The following is an 18,941-nucleotide window of genomic DNA, read 5'->3' on the forward strand; positions in this document are numbered from 1 at the left end:
GTGGTTTTCCTACATTGGAGTTTCCACGTTTAAAATCTTGGTATCTCTCGATCTTCTTTATTGCTTGTATTTAGATCATGTTTTGATCACACAAGATGGGAAAGAACAACTCGCTGCATACAAGTTTGGTTATTCTTCCTAACAATTATATATTATTACATACAAAAGATATAAACAAAAGTCCAAAATACATTATATTTAACATAAATAAGATGTAGTAAGAGTTCATTTAATCGAAATCGAAAAGTCAATCAATTTGGAGCAGGAGGCTTACGATTGGCTTACGTGGCATAACCAGGTCTCTATTTTGTGGCTTTTAAAGATTAAAACTGATTGATTGATCAATCCATCCTATTAGCATGAGTTTTTTTTTCGATGTGGTTTATTTTTGCACACCGCGTAACAAAATTGGACTGGACCAAAGATATAAATAAATTTCTTCCAAAAATATTTAATTGCACAACTACTCTTTTTGAGATGTACTGCGTCATTTCCACAGAAATCGATGCTTATCAATTGCTGACGTACGATAAAGAAAGATGCAAGTTGCGAATTTTCTAAAAGGATCAATCTATTATTTTATTATGTAGAGGCAGAGTGAAAGATATCTAAATTACGAGGGGCATATATATTATTTCATAGATAGATTGTCATACTCTAGGTGGATGACACATCCAAGATAGTCTTTATGGTTGAAGAAAACAAAATGTTAAATATATAATCATTTTGTGTTGACGAGTCAAAGTTAATTCACTGATAATTTGCTGTGTCTTTATTTTCTTGTACAGGTTTGCAATGGAATGATCTTCAATCACGATGAACCTTAGATGGTTTGACTGCTCGGTAAATATCTTATGAAGTATCATTTTCCAAATTCTGTCTTTCAGCTGATAGGCTTATAGTTGTAAACTGCACGTTATTCAACTAAGTTTTGCTCTTGCTCAGCTGGCTTTTGGTCATATCTGATTGATCATATGTCGAGGGGTCCTGAAAATATTTAGACGGTTACATAGCAGAACACATCTTCTGGAAGACTTAGAGAAGCTCAGTAATATGACAGTTGGTTCACCTACAGGGAAAGTCATCGCTTGTTTCCTTCTATATAAAGATTAACCAAGTTCAAGTTTGTCAAATGGATGCTCCTCCGGACAACATATATCGGCAAAAGTGATTCTGCCAGATATGCTGCCGATTAGATGGGATCAGCTCTTAAAATTAAGATAATTTGCGTACCCCAAAAATTTTCTGTCCTAGAGAATGCATTTTAACATCCTGCTTAGCTCAGGAAAGAACAACTAAAATACAGCTGCTCTTTGCATATGCTAACATAATAGTGGACATGAACATTGCATGGCACATTGAGAATCACGACAGAAACAACTCTCCATCCAAGTCACCTTCTTATTCTAAACTCCAACTTCCCTTGTCCTTTGCAATTTCATGGATGCAAACTTTATTAGCAAATTCACAATCAAAAGCAATTGATCCCCACTATTACCCTCAAGTACAGAGCAAAAAGATTTAGGGGGTAGAAAGTACTTTGATCAAGTGTGAGCAGCTTATTGCAAACTGCTGTCTATGCAATAAGGGCTAGACCAAACATGTTTCTGCCAGCTCACCTGCATAGAACAGTGCTGGTCTTTTTCATGGAAATGCATTGCCTTTCTCTTTCTGTTGATCCAGTTCAGCTTCCATTTCCAAGTTTTCTGATGGAGCGCATAATTTGGCTGCTCTGCTAAATTTTACAGGATTGCGGTGGTCCATTACATTGTGGCATGCAATGCAGTGCACTTGTAGCAAATGATGTTGGAGGTAATAACTCGTAGAGTTATTTGCGCTGCTTGTTAAATAATAACAAAACCATCATTATGGAAGCCACTACTGCAGAAAGTATTCCTTGTCTCTGTTTTATTTCCTTGGTGCTGTCGATCCTCTGTATATAATGCCTTGAACCAATTTGGGTAGATTCAGCTAATTTGGGACATCAATGCATGCCATATTTAAGTAATTGATAAGTGTTACTATAATTCATTAAATCCTATGTGCAGGATATCCTGTATGCACCACCATTGGCCATGCGTCTGGCGTCAACATTAGTATTGCCGGTGAGATAAAATCTTGATTATTTGAAATGATTTGAGATATAAATATGTTTTATATGCACGTCAGCTTTTGAATTTTTGCTATTTTAAAATCTCAGTTTATTTTCAATTGGTATTATTAGCAATAAGTGTTTCTAAATACAAAGTGCAATTTGTTTTAATCTCCCGTTTTAGTGCTCGCTTTTGGCGTATACTCTGGTCTGATTTGCCTTTCATCATTAATGCTGCAGATAAAAAGAATCCTCATAGTGGTGTAATTGTTAAGATGTCTAGTGTTAACCAAGAGGTTGATGACAAGAAGGTCAACAGCTCACTTACTGTAACAGTCTTATGTGACTATAGTGGAGCACAAGTAAGAACCTGATTGGGATAAATCACTTGAGCATTTTTGCCCCTTGAAGTTGTATTTAGAGCAAAGAAAAAATATTAAAGAAACAATATGTTAGTTATTGCGTGTTACTAACTAAATAGTTTTGTTCACCTTCTGCTCTGCAGGGACCACATATTTTGGAGAGATCAGGAGCTTGTGACTATGTGAGTGAATCGAGAGGTTTTGACAAGTTCATTTGTTCACTTGGCATAGAATAGTACCACAGTTATTAGCAACTCAGGAAAGCCTTTGAAGTGGTTGAAAAACATTACATTAGTGCAATTCCTCTTTTCCCCAGTAAATCTTGCCTTAATATGCACTGTGAGATGATGCATTCATTACTGCATGTTCCTGGTATTTCTGGAGATGGCAACTAATCGAGCTCAGATAGTATTTCAAGGAGTAATATTTTTATGAAAGTTGGGAAATTATTACCTATTAGAGTGGGGTTTACTTAGATCTCCTATATAGCCAGGCAAACTTTCTGTCCTCTGGTTATGGGATACTTAATTACTTTAATTACAGAACTCCCTAGATTTATGGTGGCAAAGATGTTATATGTTCTCGCCCATGCTCTTTGGTCAGGATAGATTTGTTTCAGACTTCTGTATAAATGGAAAATCTTGTTCAGTTAGTTTTTGTAGGGAAACTGATCAAATGTTCAACTGTCAATAGGCTACAGTGCTGAGGCATCCCTCTGGATGTGCCAAAGTTGTATACATTCATGGCAGAGGATGGGGTTGGTTTGGTATTTTCGTGATACTGTAAGGCTTCGGTTTGTATTTTTTTTAAATCTCACATGGACATGGTAAGTTTCTGGAAATTGTTTTGCTAATATGTTTATCTTCTTTTTGCGTTTCAGAATGTTCTCTCTCTTAGGAGGGTATCTCTTAGCTGGTACAGTGTATCGATATTTTGTGCTTGGAGTTCACGGAATAGATGTATGTCTTCCATCTTGTTACCAATTAATACTCTTAACTGAGGGAAGTCCATTTGATCGGGTCAATTTTTGCTTCTTCAATGTTTGTAGTAGCATGAATTTGTCACCTCATGGTGGATAGTAAGACCAAGAGTTTTCAAAGCAATTGTTTCAAGTCCAGAGGTTAATTGTATGCTGCAAAATTTACGTAAGGAAGAGTTTGGTCTTTTGGGGGTCAGATAAATCACATCAATAACAAAAATGTTATCCACTAGCCTTGTATACTTCGGTGATACTGCCAGAGGACTCTAGTGACCTTTGAAGCTGAAAACGCTCAAGATATGTGGCATCTCGCCTCGATCATTGGACCAATAATTGATTTTTTTGGCCGGCTATTGAAGAGGATGGGTCATAATATCCAATGATATATGTTTCCCTCCTGTCAATAAGAACTTGAAATCAATGCTTTCAAAGATTTATTTTCTGATTCTTTCAATTTGCACGTAATGTTTCTTTTAAGAGAAGTAGCATTCTCTCTCTTTTCATGGTTGTTTCTGCTTGAAAATGTTGTTGCTGGTTGGAACTGACTTTGTTGCCTCCTTGCCTTCACTTTTTCAGGCAATTCCAAATTTGGAGTTCTGGGCTAATTTACCTCACAGGACACAGGTATTGTTACAAAAGCAGACTCTTCAATATCATCCTTTTTCTGTCATATTCAGAAGAGTTTGGACAAACACTATCATCACATAGATGCATTGAATATCTTGCTCTGTCTCATTACTAATTAGAAATTTTATCACCCATAACCGTGTTGCCCTTCTGAATTCGAGTAATGAGTCTTAAAACCAAATGTTTCCTGCTTTAATGATATATCCTCTCTGTTCATAGAGTTTCTTTGCTTCTCAAGGGCAGAAATTCCGGTGACCGTCTGAAGGCTCTCGAAGCTCATATTCTCCCGTCAACTTTTGAGGAACCACGTCTTTCGACAGTACTTGATTGGCTAATAAATTTTGGCTCCCTCGATTCCACATTGCATAGTGAGTTCCAAGTCCTAAGGCATAACTGCGAGATCAGTACAGGTAAGATATCTAGGGAGATTCAATTTCACTGTGATGTCCCTTGTCATCTATACTCCATCGTGGGTAGATATTATCCAGTTGACCAAGTGATGGGACTACAAAAATATTTTTTTTTAAAAAAAGAAAATTCCCAATTTTGATTTTGATGTGATAATAGTCTTTTAGCTTTTTCACTGGTAAATTTAATTATATTTTTGGATATATAATACATGAGTACTTACAGAAAATGGGTAGCCTGTGAAAGATAATGCTCAGGTCTTTTCTAGCAGCAGATCGCATCTGACACCATATTGGCTACATGTTAAGATCCAAGCGCATTGCAACAAAACTATCGGAGGGGCATGAAGTTGTTTTCTTAAAGGATGAGTGTCATCACTATCCTTAGCAAGCGATTCAACTACAAAGATGAATGGATGACAAGCAGAAAAAAATTAACTAACATCGACTCCCAAGAGCTAGCCAGAATCAGCTAAGGCTGAGTCTACCATTCTCTCCTTCATTAAGAGAGAGAAACAAAAGAGTGGAAGAAGCAAATTTCACTGAGAAGACTAAAGAACAGAAGATGACTAAATTGAGAAAGCAAACATCTTGCCGGAAATCCATGATGATTTTATGATACGCACCTGAGGAACGACATCGGGAGCATCATCAGAGCATTTCCTCTCTTGAAGCGGAACCCTTCTTATCCGCAAGAATTCAACGTATTCTTCCTCCTAAGTAAAAGAAAAAATAGAATATATCAACTTAATTCACCACAATAGACTTTTTAATGTTCAACAAAGTGATCAGAAGTATTAATTAAAGAACCTTAGGCAACAGAAAAACAATCGCATTTCCTTGTCTGCCCATTCTAGCAGTTCGCCAACTCTATGAATGAAAACATTTGGATCTTGAGGGGGATCATATTGCAAAAGTACAAAGGACTTATTGCTTCATCATTTACAACAGCTGAAATGGACAATGCATGATATTTATCACCTTCAAATGAAAAGTAGTTCACACTAAGCAACCAAAAAAAAAAAACAGAGAGAGAAAGAGAACGACTGAAACAACTGAGTATATGGACATACCTGAACAATGCAATCCACACCTGGTATGTCCAGACCACGTGCTGCCACATCAGTACATAGGAGAACACCAGCTGATAGCGATGTAAATGAAGATAACGCTTTCTCTCTTACACTCTACGATACATAAAAGATGGGGGATAATGAGTTTTTTGACACCAACAGTTTCAGAATGTATATTTGGTTCCATATACCTGTTTCATCTTCCCATGGAGAGGAATCCAAGACAAGCCCTTCAGTGAAGAGAGGCAAGGAAGAACTACTCCCCAGTAACACAAGCACAGGTCATAAAGTAACTACAAAAAATGAGGAAATAATTTTCAGATTTATGGAAAGCTCAGTCACTTTCAGAGCTTCTAACATAGCCAAACAAATAAGATGGAGCTATTTCACAAGCAACTCACACTATAATCTTGTTAGACTTATTTTTCATAAGATAATCAATGAGCTGTGATGGATTCTTGTCAGCTTCGCACTCCAAATACTGTGAGGTAAAAACACATCCACAAGTGAAAAGGACTAAACCATCAGGGCATATTTAACCAAGAAGGGTTTGAATAAAAGTTTCTAATCTCCTAAAATAGTAGAAACAGCAGAAAGTTTCTGTTTCCCCCTCTTTCATAGCTTACCTCGATATGAAGACCTGAAGGGGTCTTTGAAGAACCTGAATCCTGTGACGAATTATTGAGGGGTTTAGATTCTGCCCGCACCTCAACCCTCACAGGATTTCTTAAACCTGCTTTAGATAGCTCCTCAACAGCCTCAGTTTGTGTCGCAGAGAAAAGACCAGTTCTGCGAAGCTTGGGTAAGCGAGAGATAATAGAAGTTATCTGTCTCTGGAACCCCATATCCAAGAGCCTATCAGCCTCATCTAAAATTAATATCTGCTCCAACCAGAAAATTTTTTGTTAGCTTTATATGGAATCAGGCTTTGCTCTTACATATCACAATGGCCATTTTTCCCCATAAACCAAAATATCACATATCAAGTCCAATGAGGTAGCACCAAGGAACAGGATTTTGAGGCCGCGGTAGGAGATATTCTTTGCACAACTATACAGTTGTGATAATTTATTTACCAGATTAGGAAAAGACAACATTAAAAGGAAATATGATCAGAGATAATATATGTTAGAACTGAAGTAAGAGGGTACAATTAAACTGAAGTTGGATAAATGTTTGCCAAAATGCGAGAAAAGCTACCAATCATGATCCTTAAACAAATTTATAATCTTGTTGCTGCCCGTGTTTGAAACAGAAAGAGAAGATTCAGGGAATTGGAGCACCACCAAAACAATACCTCAAAGTTTTGAAAATCCAATACATCCATGCGCTCCATTATATCATAGAGCTTCCCAGGCGTACCTATCAATAAATTTGCTCATTCTTCCTCTATTTTCTTCACAGCGGCTTTAACATCGACCCCACCAACAAGAAGTGCTGACGTGATTTTCGACAGAGTCGCAATGAAAGGTTGCACAACATTATATATCTGCGAAGAAAGTTCCCTAGTTGAGGAAATAATAACCCCCATTACCTGCAGGAAATTGTATCTAAAAGTTCAATTCATCGAATAAGCTACGCCACTAGAAAGTAAGCATGTGCAGCAGCTCAAAATGCTGTCGAAACTATTACCAAGCATGACTTGAACTGTTCCGGGACTTCAATACTATGAAATGAAGAACCTTTCTCGATCCTATACTCCAAAAATGAGCACAAATAGGCAAAAGAACAATCTTTTAGACCAATAGAAAGAGGATTGATGCATGAGATAAGACCTCGTGGGGCTTCGGAGGCGAGGAGGAGTGGCGGAGAATCTCCACTAGAGGCACGACGAAGGCCAGGGTTTTGCCGGAGCCAGTGTCGGCGTCTACAGCCACGTCCTTGAAACTGCACAGCAAGGGGATCGTGGCGGCCTGAACCGGAGTGCAGAACTCGAATCCGGCCTCTCGAATGGCCTCCAGAACCGGCTCTGACAGCGGCGGCTGGAGGTCGGAGAAGCGCGTGCCGGTTAAAGCGCCGCTGGGGTAGGATGAGCTCGCGGCCATGGTCACAGTGGCGCTGGTACGGTGGACCTTTTCGCGGGTCCGGAAGGTTTTAGGGTTTGTATTTGCCCTCTCGTATCTATCTATGTTTTGGTTCGTTGGTTTGATGATTCAGTCCCTCCATTTTTCTGTAATATAAATATTTTCCCCAAGAATTTCCGAAATGAGCACTTTTTATCATTAAGATAAGCAAAAGAGCCTATAGGCCGTAAACGGAAATGAAAAATGCGAATTAAGGTGTATGGATAGCTCAATTGATGAAAACCAAATCCGAAATCTCTTCATTTATGGATAAGAGCATGTAAGACCCAGTGCTTCATCTTTCCCATATTTCTTCGTTGATAATGAAGATTTTCTATCCAAATCCATATCAACAAGTCTAAACCCAAATAAGCATATATAAAGATATATTAAGGAAATATTCTCGTGATGCGGAAAGAGAAGATGAAATATTTTTATCCATAGATTATGACTATTACTATCTTAATTAGGTAGTATATTTTATTTAGATGGAAATATATTTAGAATTAGATATTATTTTCAATTTTAGTTTGAGTCAAGAGTTTTTTAGTTTCTTATTTTGGAACAATTACTTGTTTTGTTTTAGAAAATTACATAGTAAGAGTTTAGATTCTATTTTTATATTTTAGCATCTTCTTAGTTGTCTTAGGACTATATATGTAGTCCATCTCATTGTAACAGAAGGCTAGAACTCTATATTTCATGAAGACATGTTGCTTAATAATACTTTAAGTTTGTCATAACTCTTTGTTTTTAGCATATCGTAAGGATTAAACATGTTTTACTCCTTTTGAGTCTAAATTTAGATTTAGGCTTGAGAAATCATTATCCATGCTGCGTCAATCATACTTTAGTTCACGTTGTAACAATTACGTAAAAAAATTAACTTTTAACTTGAATAATAAACAAAAAAAATGCACTTTCGAAACTCGTTGAGATCTCCCTTTTGTATTGGAGTTGATAACATGCGAATAATCTTTTTTTTATTTTATATAATATAATAAAAGGAAGATTACATCGTACAATATGAATTTTTGACCTTTTTTAACCAAATGGTACCAATCGAATTCTTTTTAATGTTTTTACCATACAACACAAAAAATTTGATTAATTCAGGATAAATTTCGATTTATAGTTTGTAAAATAGTTAGCGACATCCATTCCTTTCAAAATTAGCCACGTGTCACTCCTCCTTTCGCTGCTTTTTACTGTTTTTTTCTTAAATTGGATCAGATTTGATTCCGATAAAGAAATCAGGTAATGGATCGGTTTGTGCAATTCGATGACATGGGATCCACATGGCAAAGTGAATTTTCTCTTGATGCCACATTAGCGAAATGAGGGGTAGCGTGTGGCTAATTTTTGAAAGGAGATGTGTCGCTGGTAATTTCATAAACTATGGCCCCGTTTGGATTCAAAGTTAATTGATTTTAACTTTAACTTTAACTTTAACTCAACACACTACACAACAAAAATACACATTTTCCAATTCAAAAATTTTAACTTTAACTTTAACTCGACACACTACACAACAAAAACACACGTTTCCCAAGTCAAATTTATAATCACATTTCATTTGTCATTTTCTACAATCAAAATTAAAATCAAAATCAAAGTAACTTTAACTCTGAATCCAAACGGCCCCTAAGAAATGTCATCGAAATTTACCATTTTCTTATGGTACAACATATCGTCAACATTTCATAGTGTATTTGGTTTTAGAGTTGAATTTTGATTTTAATTGGTTTGTAATGATTGTGATATTGAATTATGAGAAAAAGTATGAAAAAGTAATAAATAGTTGAAAAAAAAATAATGATTGTATTGTTGAATTGTAGAAAAAAGTAATGAATAGTTGAGATAATTTATTATTAAAAATTGAATTGAATGGTTAAAAAATGAAGAAATATGAAAAAATAATTAATTGTGTTGTTGACTTTTGTTATGTACTGAGTAGAGTTAAAATTATAGTTAAAATCTTAAAATTGAATTTAGAAATCAAACATGCCATAAATTTTTAGGCTTCACATCGTGTTGGGCCTTGGGCCTGCTAAAATATTTTGTTGGCATTGAGCTTTTTGGTCTACGTGTATATATATATATATATATATATATATATATGCATATGTATTATGGACAGTAACCATTCGTCTTATATTTATGAACGAATAAAAAATTCTGAATCAATATTATATTATATTAGATAAACTGGTTGATACCCATACATTGCTCTATAACTCTTTGTTAATTTTTATATTACAAATAGATAATTAACACATATGGTAAAATAAGAATGAATATAAATAGAATAGTGACGTCAAGACTATATATTATCTCGAATATACATGTTAAGCATATTGTGAATAAAAGTAAGAAAATTATAAATCAAGTCATGACAAATAAATAAGCACAATAGTCTTACGAAAATGAAATAACCTAAGTAGTAAAAAAAATCTGTAATATATAGGAAGGTACATGCAAAGAGCGAATGATATCACGTAAAAGTTATAATGTAGGAAAAACTATAGTTATCGTAGAAAGATGACCTATAAAATGAATTTCATGTTTCTTATTTATAGTATATTTAGCACATCAAATTTAGACATATCACATATTTCGAGATTTTTTTCAATAAGAAAGAGCACTTTTGATTTTTCAAAATAATCCTTTATTATTGTTAGGAAAATCCCTCTTCTATTGAGGAGAGAATCCTCATGGATTCCGATTGCATGTTTTAGCCCATAATAGAGATTGTGTTTGTTTAGGTCTAAATCAGATGTAAGAAATCCTGATTCGGTAGCATATCCCTTAGATTGCTTAAAGAGAATCAAGCCCTATGTCGTTCGCTACTATAAATAGATGTGAAATTAAGGCAAATAAGTAGTAGATGCACAATACGAAGGGATTCACCTTATTGGGTGATGGATAGTAATTGATTCAAGATAGTGTGTTCTCTCTTGAGATGTGAGTTATTCCAGGGGCTTGTCCTTACTGAATAATGTAAAGTGTAAGCACTATCGATATACAATAAAAATTGGATCAAAGTTAGTTTCGTGGTTTTTTTCACTTTGGGGTTTTCACATTAAAAATCTCAGTGTCTCTTAATGTTCCTTGTTGCTTGTATTTAGATCTTGTTTTGATCACACGAGACGAGAAAGTACAACTTGCGATGTACAAGCTTGGTGATCCTTTTCTAACAAGTGACATCAGAGTTAGGTGGTTATGCGTCCGTGTGGGGACTCGCATCACGTCAGACCTAAGTGCGAAACTCGTGGTCAGTGAAGTCAAGTCCGGATATGAAAGCCCAACTTGCAGGCCGTTGTCTCACCTCGCCCAAAAGTGAAAGAGGAAGCCCACCTTGTGGTAGTTAAACTTGAGTGTGGAGAGAGGAGAGCCTGACTCCAGATTAATTGTTGAGGGGATGGAAGACTGTTACCTGTCATCGTATCGCGAAGATTACGACAATATCCTCCTCATAGTCGAGAAACGAAAAAATTGTTGGGCCAATTTCTCTCCTATGTAGAGAAGGGTTGAAGGCTCGTGTGGATTAAAAAAAAAACCCACGTAGATGGTAGCGGGTTTAGAGCCCATGATTGCCACGTGAGGGCGGGTGTTGGATATTTAATCCCACATCGAAAATATGAGAGTAAATTCACAAGTTCATATAAAACTTAGATCCAACAATCTATCAACTTAAGTTTTTTTTGTGACAGATGGCTTCAAATCTATGTAATCTCAATAGATTTTTTTCATAACAAGTGGTATTAGAGTTTCGAGTTTAGCTTGAGACTCAATAAGTATGAGCAAATGGTCTACCATTCATATAGTCGATAGGGAGAGTTTTTTAGGAAAATCCCTTTTATATGGAGGAAAGAATCTCTAGATTATGGTAGCCAGTTTTAGCCTATAATAGAAGTTGTGGAGATATTCCGTGTTTATTTAAGTCTAAATTGGATGTAAGAAATTCCGATTTGGTAGTATAACCGTTAGATTGCTTAGCGACCAAGGAAGAGAATTAAAGCCTAGGTCGGTCACGTTTATAAATGGACGTGAAGCTAAGGATAATATGTAGTAGATCAACATGTGAGGGATCCGCCCTATCGGGTGATGGATAGTAGTTGATCCAACATGGTGTTTCTCTCGAGTTGCGAGTTGATCCTAGGGCTCGTCCTCGATGAATAATGTAAAGTGAAGTTGGATCGGAGTTATTCCCATGATTTTTCTTACGTTGAGGTTTCCATGTTAAAAATCAATTTAATGAAAATAAGATGTAGCAAGAGTTCATCTAATCGAAATTGAAAAATCAATCAGTTTGGAGCCAACGGCTATTAATTGGCTTTCGTGGCCGCAACCACGTCTCTGTCCTGTGGCTTTTAAATATTAAAACTGATTGATTGGTCGATCCATCCTAGTACCATGAGTGATGGTTTATTTTTGGACACGGCGCAACAAAATTGGACTGGACCAAAGAGACAATCAATTTCTTCCAAGAATATTTAATTGCACAACTACTCTTTGAGATGTACTGCGTCATTTCCGCAGAAATCAATGCTCATCAAGTGCTCACGTGCTCGTTTGATAAAGAAAGATGCACGTTGCGAATTTTCTAAAAGGATCAATCTATTATGTAGAGGCAGAGTGAAAGATATCTAAATTACGAGGGGCATATCAGAATATACCGCAATTGTTGGGGTCCAATTTGAAATGAATCCCTTATAAGGTCACCTAGCCCTGGCAGTCTAGAAGAGTAGGTACGCATCGCCAAAGCTACCTAAAATACGGGGATCGTATTGAGATAAAAAATAATTCAGAGAGTACATTGAAATTATTCCTTTCTAGCCGGTCACTTCGGGGCTTTTCAGGAAATAACAAAAGAATAAAATCAGTTAATATATATATATATATATATATATATATATATATATTCCTGCAGGCATGACGAGTGGATGTCTGTTTGTTTTTTACTTTGCGAAGCTCGTGCTGTCTCTTCCTGTCCTTCCCTTCCTTCCTCCTCTCCCACGTTCTCCAACTTCTCCCCGTCGCGTACGTTGAATCGTAGAGGTCGTCGAGCTCGATCTTCAGCTGCAAATTCACGAGGAACTTGCACGGATGATGACAGATTGATCACCGCTGGAAGAGGTTTCCTCCGAAGTGATGAAGATCCGCCGCTGCAGCTTCAACCAATGTCCGCTTATCTTCCTCCTCTCCGCAATCATGCTCCGAGTTGCGCCGCTCGACTCGGTGTCCGCAGCTTGCGAGCTCAGCGTCGTCGACCGCAAGAAGCTTTACAACTACAGCTTGGTGTCCCCGATTCAGAAGTTCCCTCACGGCGCTCTCAGCGAGGACGGGTACTCTTTCTGTCTCTCCTTCCTGTGTACAGCTCATGCATATTTGCGGACTGTATATGAAGGCGACTGTGCGTAGTGTCTGGTAATGTTTGGAGGATTGGCTAATGATTGCAGTTTAATTTTTTGATGAACGGTCACGTATTCAGTTGAAGCTCACTTGATGCTCCTTATTACGCTCTTGAGATGCGGTTGCGGAGTTATAAATTGGTATATACTAGTGCGGAATGTGCTCTTGCGAGGTCACTCTGTGGTGCATTCCCCTAAGTCGTAGTTGATATTGATGATTGAAGTTGTTTGAAGTTCTTTATCTGAAAGAGATGCAAGGACTATTGTTCTGGTACCGTCACGCAAGATTTATGGAAATTTGTTTATCTGTATTAGATTGGGTTTATTAACTAGTAATGCGTGATATATGCAAATTTGTTCATACCTCTTGGCACATGCGATGTCATTATACATGTTGAGTTTAGATGAAAGTTTTGGTGCTGAAGGAAGTGTTTTCGGTGCTATGTGGGTATAATTGAAAAAATAATTTATACAGTAATCCTCCAAGTAGTTGTATCATGTACTTTCGGCATATCAGATCACTGTGTATGTGTCCCATAACCATAACAATAGTTCATCAATGTCTCACATGAAGTATCAGATTAACTCTCAGTTGCATTGATTAGATGAAAATGGCGAGTTAATGGGCATGTTAAAAAGTGTATAATAATCCTTTTTTTCTCATTGTCTAATGCTTTGGATGTGTGGACGAAGTGTCATGGTACCGCTCATACGTAATGCAGGTTTTACAAAGTTGCGGCTAATGGGTCCGTGGTCTGGTTTCAGGTTGGCTCCGGCAGGTCACATTTTGTTTCCTTTTTTCCTTAGTAACTTTATTTCATCTAAACATTTTCTTTTGCCAAGTTTGTGGATGTTTATGGGTTGCCCTTCGGGGACCAAGATATCTACTTTTGCTGAAGAATATGCGTATTTAATAGACTCATTTGGATTGAATGTAATAAGACTGATTTCATATATAGATTGTCATACTATAGCTGGATGACACAACCAAGGTAGTCTTTCTGGTTGAAGATAATAAAATGTTAACTATATAATCTTTTTGTGTTGACAAGTCAAAGTTAATTCACTGATAATTTGCTCTGTCTTTATTTTCTTGTACAGATTTGCAATGGAATGATCTTCAATCACGATGCACCTAGATGTTTTGACTGCTCGGTACATATCTTATGAAGTATCATTTTCCAAATTCCGTCTTTCAGCTGATAGGCTTATAATTGTAAACTGCACGTTATTCAACTAAGTTTTGCTCTTGCTCAGCTGGCTTTTGGTCATATCTGATTGATCATATGTCGAGGGGTCCTGAAAATATTTAGACGGTTACATAGCAGAACACATCTTCTGGAAGACTTAGAGAAGCTCAGTAATATGACAGTTGGTTCACCTACAGGGAAAGTCATTGCTTGTTTCCTTCTATTTAAAGATCAAACAAGTTCAAGTTTGTCAAATGGATGCTCCTCCGGACAACATATATCGGCAAAAGTGATTCTGCCAGATATGCTGCCGATTAGATGGGATCAGCTCTTAAATTTAAGATAATTTGTGTACCCCAAAAATTTTCTGTCCTAGAGAATGCATTTTAACATCCTGCTTAGCTCGGGAAAGAACCAACTAAAATACAGCTGCTCTTTGCATATGCTAACATAATAGTGGACATGAACATTGCATGGTACATTGAGAATCACGACAGAAACAACTCTCCATCCAAGTCATCTTCTTATTCTAAACTCCAACTTCCTTGTCCTCTGCAATTTCATGGATGCAAACTTTATTAGCAAATTCACAATCAAAAGCAATTGATCCCCACTATTACCCTCAAGCACAGAGCAAAAAGATTTAGGGGGGAAAAAAATGTTTCTCAGCTGAGTACTTTGATCAAGTGTGAGCAGCTTATTGCAAACTGCTGTCTATGCAATAAGGGCTAGACCAAACATGTTTCTGCCAGCTCACCTGCATAGAACAGTGCTGGTCTTTTTCATGGAAATGCATTGCCTTTCTCTTTCTGTTGATCCAGTTCAGCTTCCATTTCCAAGTTTTCTGATGGAGCGCATAATTTGGCTGCTCTGCTAAATTTTACAGGATTGCGGTGGTCCATTACATTGTGGCATGCAATGCAGTGCACTTGTAGCAAATGATGTTGGAGGTAATAACTCATAGAGTTATTTGCGCTGCTTGTTAAATAATAACAAAACCATCATTATGGAAGCCACTACTGCAGAAAGTATTCCTTGTCTCTGTTTTATTTCCTTGGTGCTGTCGATCCTCTGTCTATAATGCCTTGAACCAATTTGGGTAGATTCAGCTAATTTGGGACATCAATGCATGCCATATTTAAGTAATTGATAAGTGTTACTATAATTCATTAAATCCTATGTGCAGGATATCCTGTATGCACCGCCATTGGCCATGCGTCTGGCATCAACATTAGTATTGCCGGTGAGATAAAATCTTGATTATTTTAAATGATTTGAGATATAAATATGTTTTATATGCACGTCAGCTTTTGAATTTTTGCTATTTTAAAATCTCAGTTTATTTTCAATTGGTATTATTACCAATAAGTATTTCTCAATACAAAGTGCAATTTGTTTTAATCTCCCGTTTTAGTGCTCGCTTTTGGCGTATACTCTGGTCTGATTTGCCTTTCATCATTAATGCTGCAGATAAAAAGAATCCTCATAGTGGTGTAATTGTTAAGATGTCTAGTGTTAACCAAGAGGTTGATGGCAAGAAGGTCAACTGCTCACTTACTGTAACAGTCTTATGTGACTATAGTGGAGCACAAGTAAGAACCTGATTGGGATAAATCACTTGAGCATTTTTGCTCCTTGAAGTTGTATTTAGAGCAAAGAATAAATATTAAAGAAAGGATATGTTAGTTATTGCGTGTTACTAATTTTGTTCACCTTCTGCTTTGCAGGGACCACATATTTTGGAGAGATCAGGAGCTTGTGACTATGTGAGTGAATCGAGAGGTTTTGACAAGTTCATTTGTTCACTTGGCATAGAATAGTACCACAGTTATTAGCAACTCAGGAAAGCCTTTGAAGTGGTTGAAAAACATTACATTAGTGCAATTCCTCTTTTCCCCAGTAAATCTTGCCTTAATATGCACTGTGAGATGATGCATTCATTACTGCATGTTCCTGGTATTTCTGGAGATGGCAACTAATGGAGCTCAGATAGTATTTCAAGGAGTAATATTTTTATGAAAGTTGGGAAATTATTACCTATTAGAGGGGGGTTTACTTAGATCTCCTATATAGCCAGGCAAACTTTCTGTCCTCTGGTTGGGATACTTAATTACTTTAATTACAGAACTCCCTCGATTTATGGTGGCAAAGATGTTATATGTTCTCGCCCATGCTCTTTGGTCAGGATAGATTTGTTTCAGACTTCTGTATAAATGGAAAATCTTGTTCAGTTAGTTTTTGTAGGGAAACTGATCAAATGTTCAACTGTCAATAGGCTACAGTGCTGAGGCATCCCTCTGGATGTGCCAAAGTTGTATACATTCATGGCAGAGGATGGGTTTGGTTTGGTATTTTCGTGATACTGTAAGGCTTCGGTTTGTATTTTTTTTAATCTCTCATGGACACGGTAAGTTTCTGGAAATTGTTTCGCTCATATGTTTATCTTCTTTTTGCGTTTCAGAATGTTCTCTCTCTTAGGAGGGTATCTCTTAGCTGGTACAGTGTATCGATATTTTGTGCTTGGAGTTCACGGAATAGATGTATGTCTTCCATCTTGTTACCAATTAATACTCTTAACTGAGGGAACTCCATTTGATCGTGTCAATTTTTGCTTCTTCAATGTTTGTAGTAGCATGAATTTGTCACCTCATGGTGGATAGTAAGACCAAGAGTTTTCAAAGCAATTATTTCAAGTCCAGAGGTTAATTGTATGCTGCAAAATTTACGTAAGGAAGAGTTTGGTCTTCTGGGGGTCAGATAAATCACATCAATAACAAAAATGTTATCCACTAGCCATGTAAACTTGGGTGAGACTGCCAGAGGACTCTAGCGATCTTTGAAGCTGAAAACGCTCAAGATATGTGGCATCTCGCCTCGATCATTGGACCAATAATTGATTTTTTTGGTCAGCTATTGAAGACGATGGATCATAATATCTAATGATATATGTTTCCCTCCTGTCAATAAGAACTTGAAATCAATGCTTTCAAAGATTTATTTTCTGATTCTTTCAATTTGCATGTAATGTTTCTTTTAAGAGAAGTAGCATTCTTTCTCTTTTCATGGCTGTTTCTGCTTGGAAATGTTGTTGCTGGTTGGAATTGACTTTGTTGCCTCCTTGCCTTCTCTTTTTCAGGCAATTCCAAATTTGGAGTTCTGGGCTAATTTACCTCACAGGACACAGGTATTGTTACAAAAGCAGACTCTTCAATATCATCCTTTTTCTGTCATATTGAGAAGAGTTTGGACAAACACTATCATCACATAGATGCATTGAATATCTTGCTCTGTCTCATTACTAATTAGAAATTTTATCACCCATAACCGTGTTGCCCTTCTGAATTCGAGTAATGAGTCTTAAAACCAAATGTTTCCTGCTTTAATGATATATCCTCTCTGTTCATAGAGTTTCTTTGCTTCTCAAGTGCGGAAATTCCGGGGACCGTCTGAAGGCTCTCGAAGCTCATATTCTCCCGTCAACTTTTGAGGAACCACGTCTTTCGACAGTACTCGATTGGGTAATAAATTTTGGCTCCCTAGATTCCACATTGCATAGGGAGTTCCAAGTCCTAAGGCATAACTGCGAGATCAGTACAGGTAAGATATCTAGGGAGATTCAATTTCACTGTGATGTCCCTTGTCATATATACTCCATCGTGGGTAGATATTATCCAGTTGACCAAGTGATGGGACTACAAAAATATAAAAAAAATTTCCCAATTTTGATTTTGATGTGATAATAGTCCTTTAGCTTTTTCACTGGTGAATTTAATTATATTTTTGGATATATAATACATGAGTACTTACAGAAAATGGGTAGCCTGTGAAAGATAATGCTCAGGCTTAAGGATTTGTTAAAAGCTCCAGGTTCAGTAACTGTCTATGTGAATCAAAACAATTGGATTGTTACCTCATCATAGGCTTCATAAACGTGCAACATTTGAGATTGATCGGGTCGAAAGGCCAGATCTAGCAAGAACCTGGTTGCATGCTGACGCAAAGATCTCAGAAATTTCCATTTGTCGACAGTCACAAGTCCGGTTCTTAGGGGCTTCAAGATCATGTCAGTCACCCATTGAGTGCCGGTCGGATCACATCCCGACCCTCAGTTTCATAGATGGGGGAAGGATAGGAGGAGGGGAAAAAAAAGGAAGAAATATATGGTGATGGGTGGGACGTGCTGATGTATTTTTTGGTCTGAGGTCAACTGAGGAAATGAGCATTGGATGGATGACGGGAAATGCGGTATTCATTTTTTTGTCTGGGACGAGGAATAGAGTAAAGAGAGAGCAGGTGGGCGGGGGGGGGGGGGGGGGGGGGGGGGGGTGCCAACCGAACCTTTGAAGCTGATATGCCACCAAATACCCACTCCTCGTCCCCATGTCTCCACCTAAAACCCATTTTAGATGTATTTTCCCACACTCCCTCACCTTCCCTGTTTTGCTCCTTTTTTAGTCTCAAAATAATATTGGTAATCGCAGCACGGCATCCCTCGCTGTTGTAATTGTTAAACCCTCCCCACACCCCCCCCCCCCCCCCCCCCCCCCCCCCCCCCCCCGGGTGAACTGGTCAGATCCGATTCGAAAGACGAGCTTGACTGCTGCTGTTGATTAGTAGTCGAGCCGACGTGAGCTGGATCTACAAGGATATACGTGACTACTCTACTTATAAGGCATGCGGTTCCCCCCCCCCCCCCCCCCCCCCATCGGACAGCGTCTAGTCCATATCTTTGGT

At 37.5% G+C, this 18,941-nt stretch overlaps 2 protein-coding genes, 1 long non-coding RNA gene and 1 pseudogene across 6 annotated transcripts; 2 read left to right on the forward strand and 2 right to left on the reverse strand.

Annotated features, from left to right (window-relative positions):
* Nucleotides 1-763: 763 nt before the first annotated feature.
* Nucleotides 764-4,442, forward strand: LOC116194738. The gene is made up of 9 exons (XM_031523630.1): nt 764-843; nt 1,749-1,812; nt 2,049-2,105; nt 2,333-2,454; nt 2,598-2,636; nt 3,148-3,236; nt 3,335-3,413; nt 4,010-4,057; nt 4,280-4,442. The coding sequence occupies exons 1-9, from the start codon at nt 817-819 to the stop codon at nt 4,313-4,315; spliced, it is 561 nt and encodes a 186-aa protein (XP_031379490.1). The 5' UTR covers nt 764-816; the 3' UTR covers nt 4,316-4,442.
* LOC116194735 lies at nt 4,080-7,698 on the reverse strand (annotated as a pseudogene).
* Nucleotides 7,699-12,527: 4,829 nt separating this feature from the next.
* On the forward strand, nt 12,528-18,067 carry LOC116194736. 3 transcript variants are annotated; one of them, XM_031523625.1, is made up of 11 exons: nt 12,528-12,951; nt 13,740-13,782; nt 14,119-14,172; nt 15,094-15,157; nt 15,394-15,450; nt 15,678-15,799; nt 15,935-15,973; nt 16,483-16,571; nt 16,669-16,747; nt 17,344-17,391; nt 17,633-18,067. In XM_031523625.1, the coding sequence occupies exons 1-11, from the start codon at nt 12,758-12,760 to the stop codon at nt 17,942-17,944; spliced, it is 1,101 nt and encodes a 366-aa protein (XP_031379485.1). In that variant the 5' UTR covers nt 12,528-12,757; the 3' UTR covers nt 17,945-18,067. The 3 variants fall into 3 exon arrangements, with proteins under 3 accessions (XP_031379485.1, XP_031379486.1, XP_031379487.1); XM_031523626.1 differs by having other exon boundaries at nt 12,531-12,951; nt 17,614-17,858; XM_031523627.1 differs by having other exon boundaries at nt 12,846-12,951; nt 13,740-13,796.
* On the reverse strand, nt 14,400-18,854 carry LOC116194741. Of its 2 annotated transcripts, none has more exons than XR_004154514.1 (2): nt 18,118-18,854; nt 14,400-14,759 (listed from the first exon to the last, which is right to left on the reverse strand). It is a non-coding gene; the product is annotated as an uncharacterized LOC116194741 (long non-coding RNA). The 2 variants fall into 2 exon arrangements; XR_004154515.1 differs by lacking the exon at nt 14,400-14,759 and adding an exon at nt 17,414-17,776 and having other exon boundaries at nt 18,118-18,853.
* Between the last annotated feature and the right edge of the window lie 87 nt (nt 18,855-18,941).

The sequence above is a fragment of the Punica granatum genome, chromosome 2 (assembly GCF_007655135.1).
Source record: "Punica granatum isolate Tunisia-2019 chromosome 2, ASM765513v2, whole genome shotgun sequence".
In the NCBI taxonomy this organism is placed as follows: Eukaryota; Viridiplantae; Streptophyta; class Magnoliopsida; order Myrtales; family Lythraceae; genus Punica; species Punica granatum.

What these genes read in the sequence shown, in the direction of transcription:
- LOC116194736 (XM_031523625.1), top strand. Translation starts at nt 12,758, where the DNA reads ATGAAGATCCGCCGCTGCAGCTTCAACCAATGTCCGCTTATCTTCCTC. An exon ending in GGCGCTCTCAGCGAGGACGG is followed by an intron (nt 12,952 to 13,739) that starts GTACTCTTTCTG and finishes TACGTAATGCAG; the next exon opens with GTTTTACAAAGTTGCGGCTA. An exon ending in TGTAGCAAATGATGTTGGAG is followed by an intron (nt 15,158 to 15,393) that starts GTAATAACTCAT and finishes TCCTATGTGCAG; the next exon opens with GATATCCTGTATGCACCGCC.
- LOC116194738 (XM_031523630.1), top strand. Translation starts at nt 817, where the DNA reads ATGAACCTTAGATGGTTTGACTGCTCG. An exon ending in CGTCAACATTAGTATTGCCG is followed by an intron (nt 2,106 to 2,332) that starts GTGAGATAAAAT and finishes TTAATGCTGCAG; the next exon opens with ATAAAAAGAATCCTCATAGT. An exon ending in TTTGGTATTTTCGTGATACT is followed by an intron (nt 3,237 to 3,334) that starts GTAAGGCTTCGG and finishes TTTGCGTTTCAG; the next exon opens with AATGTTCTCTCTCTTAGGAG.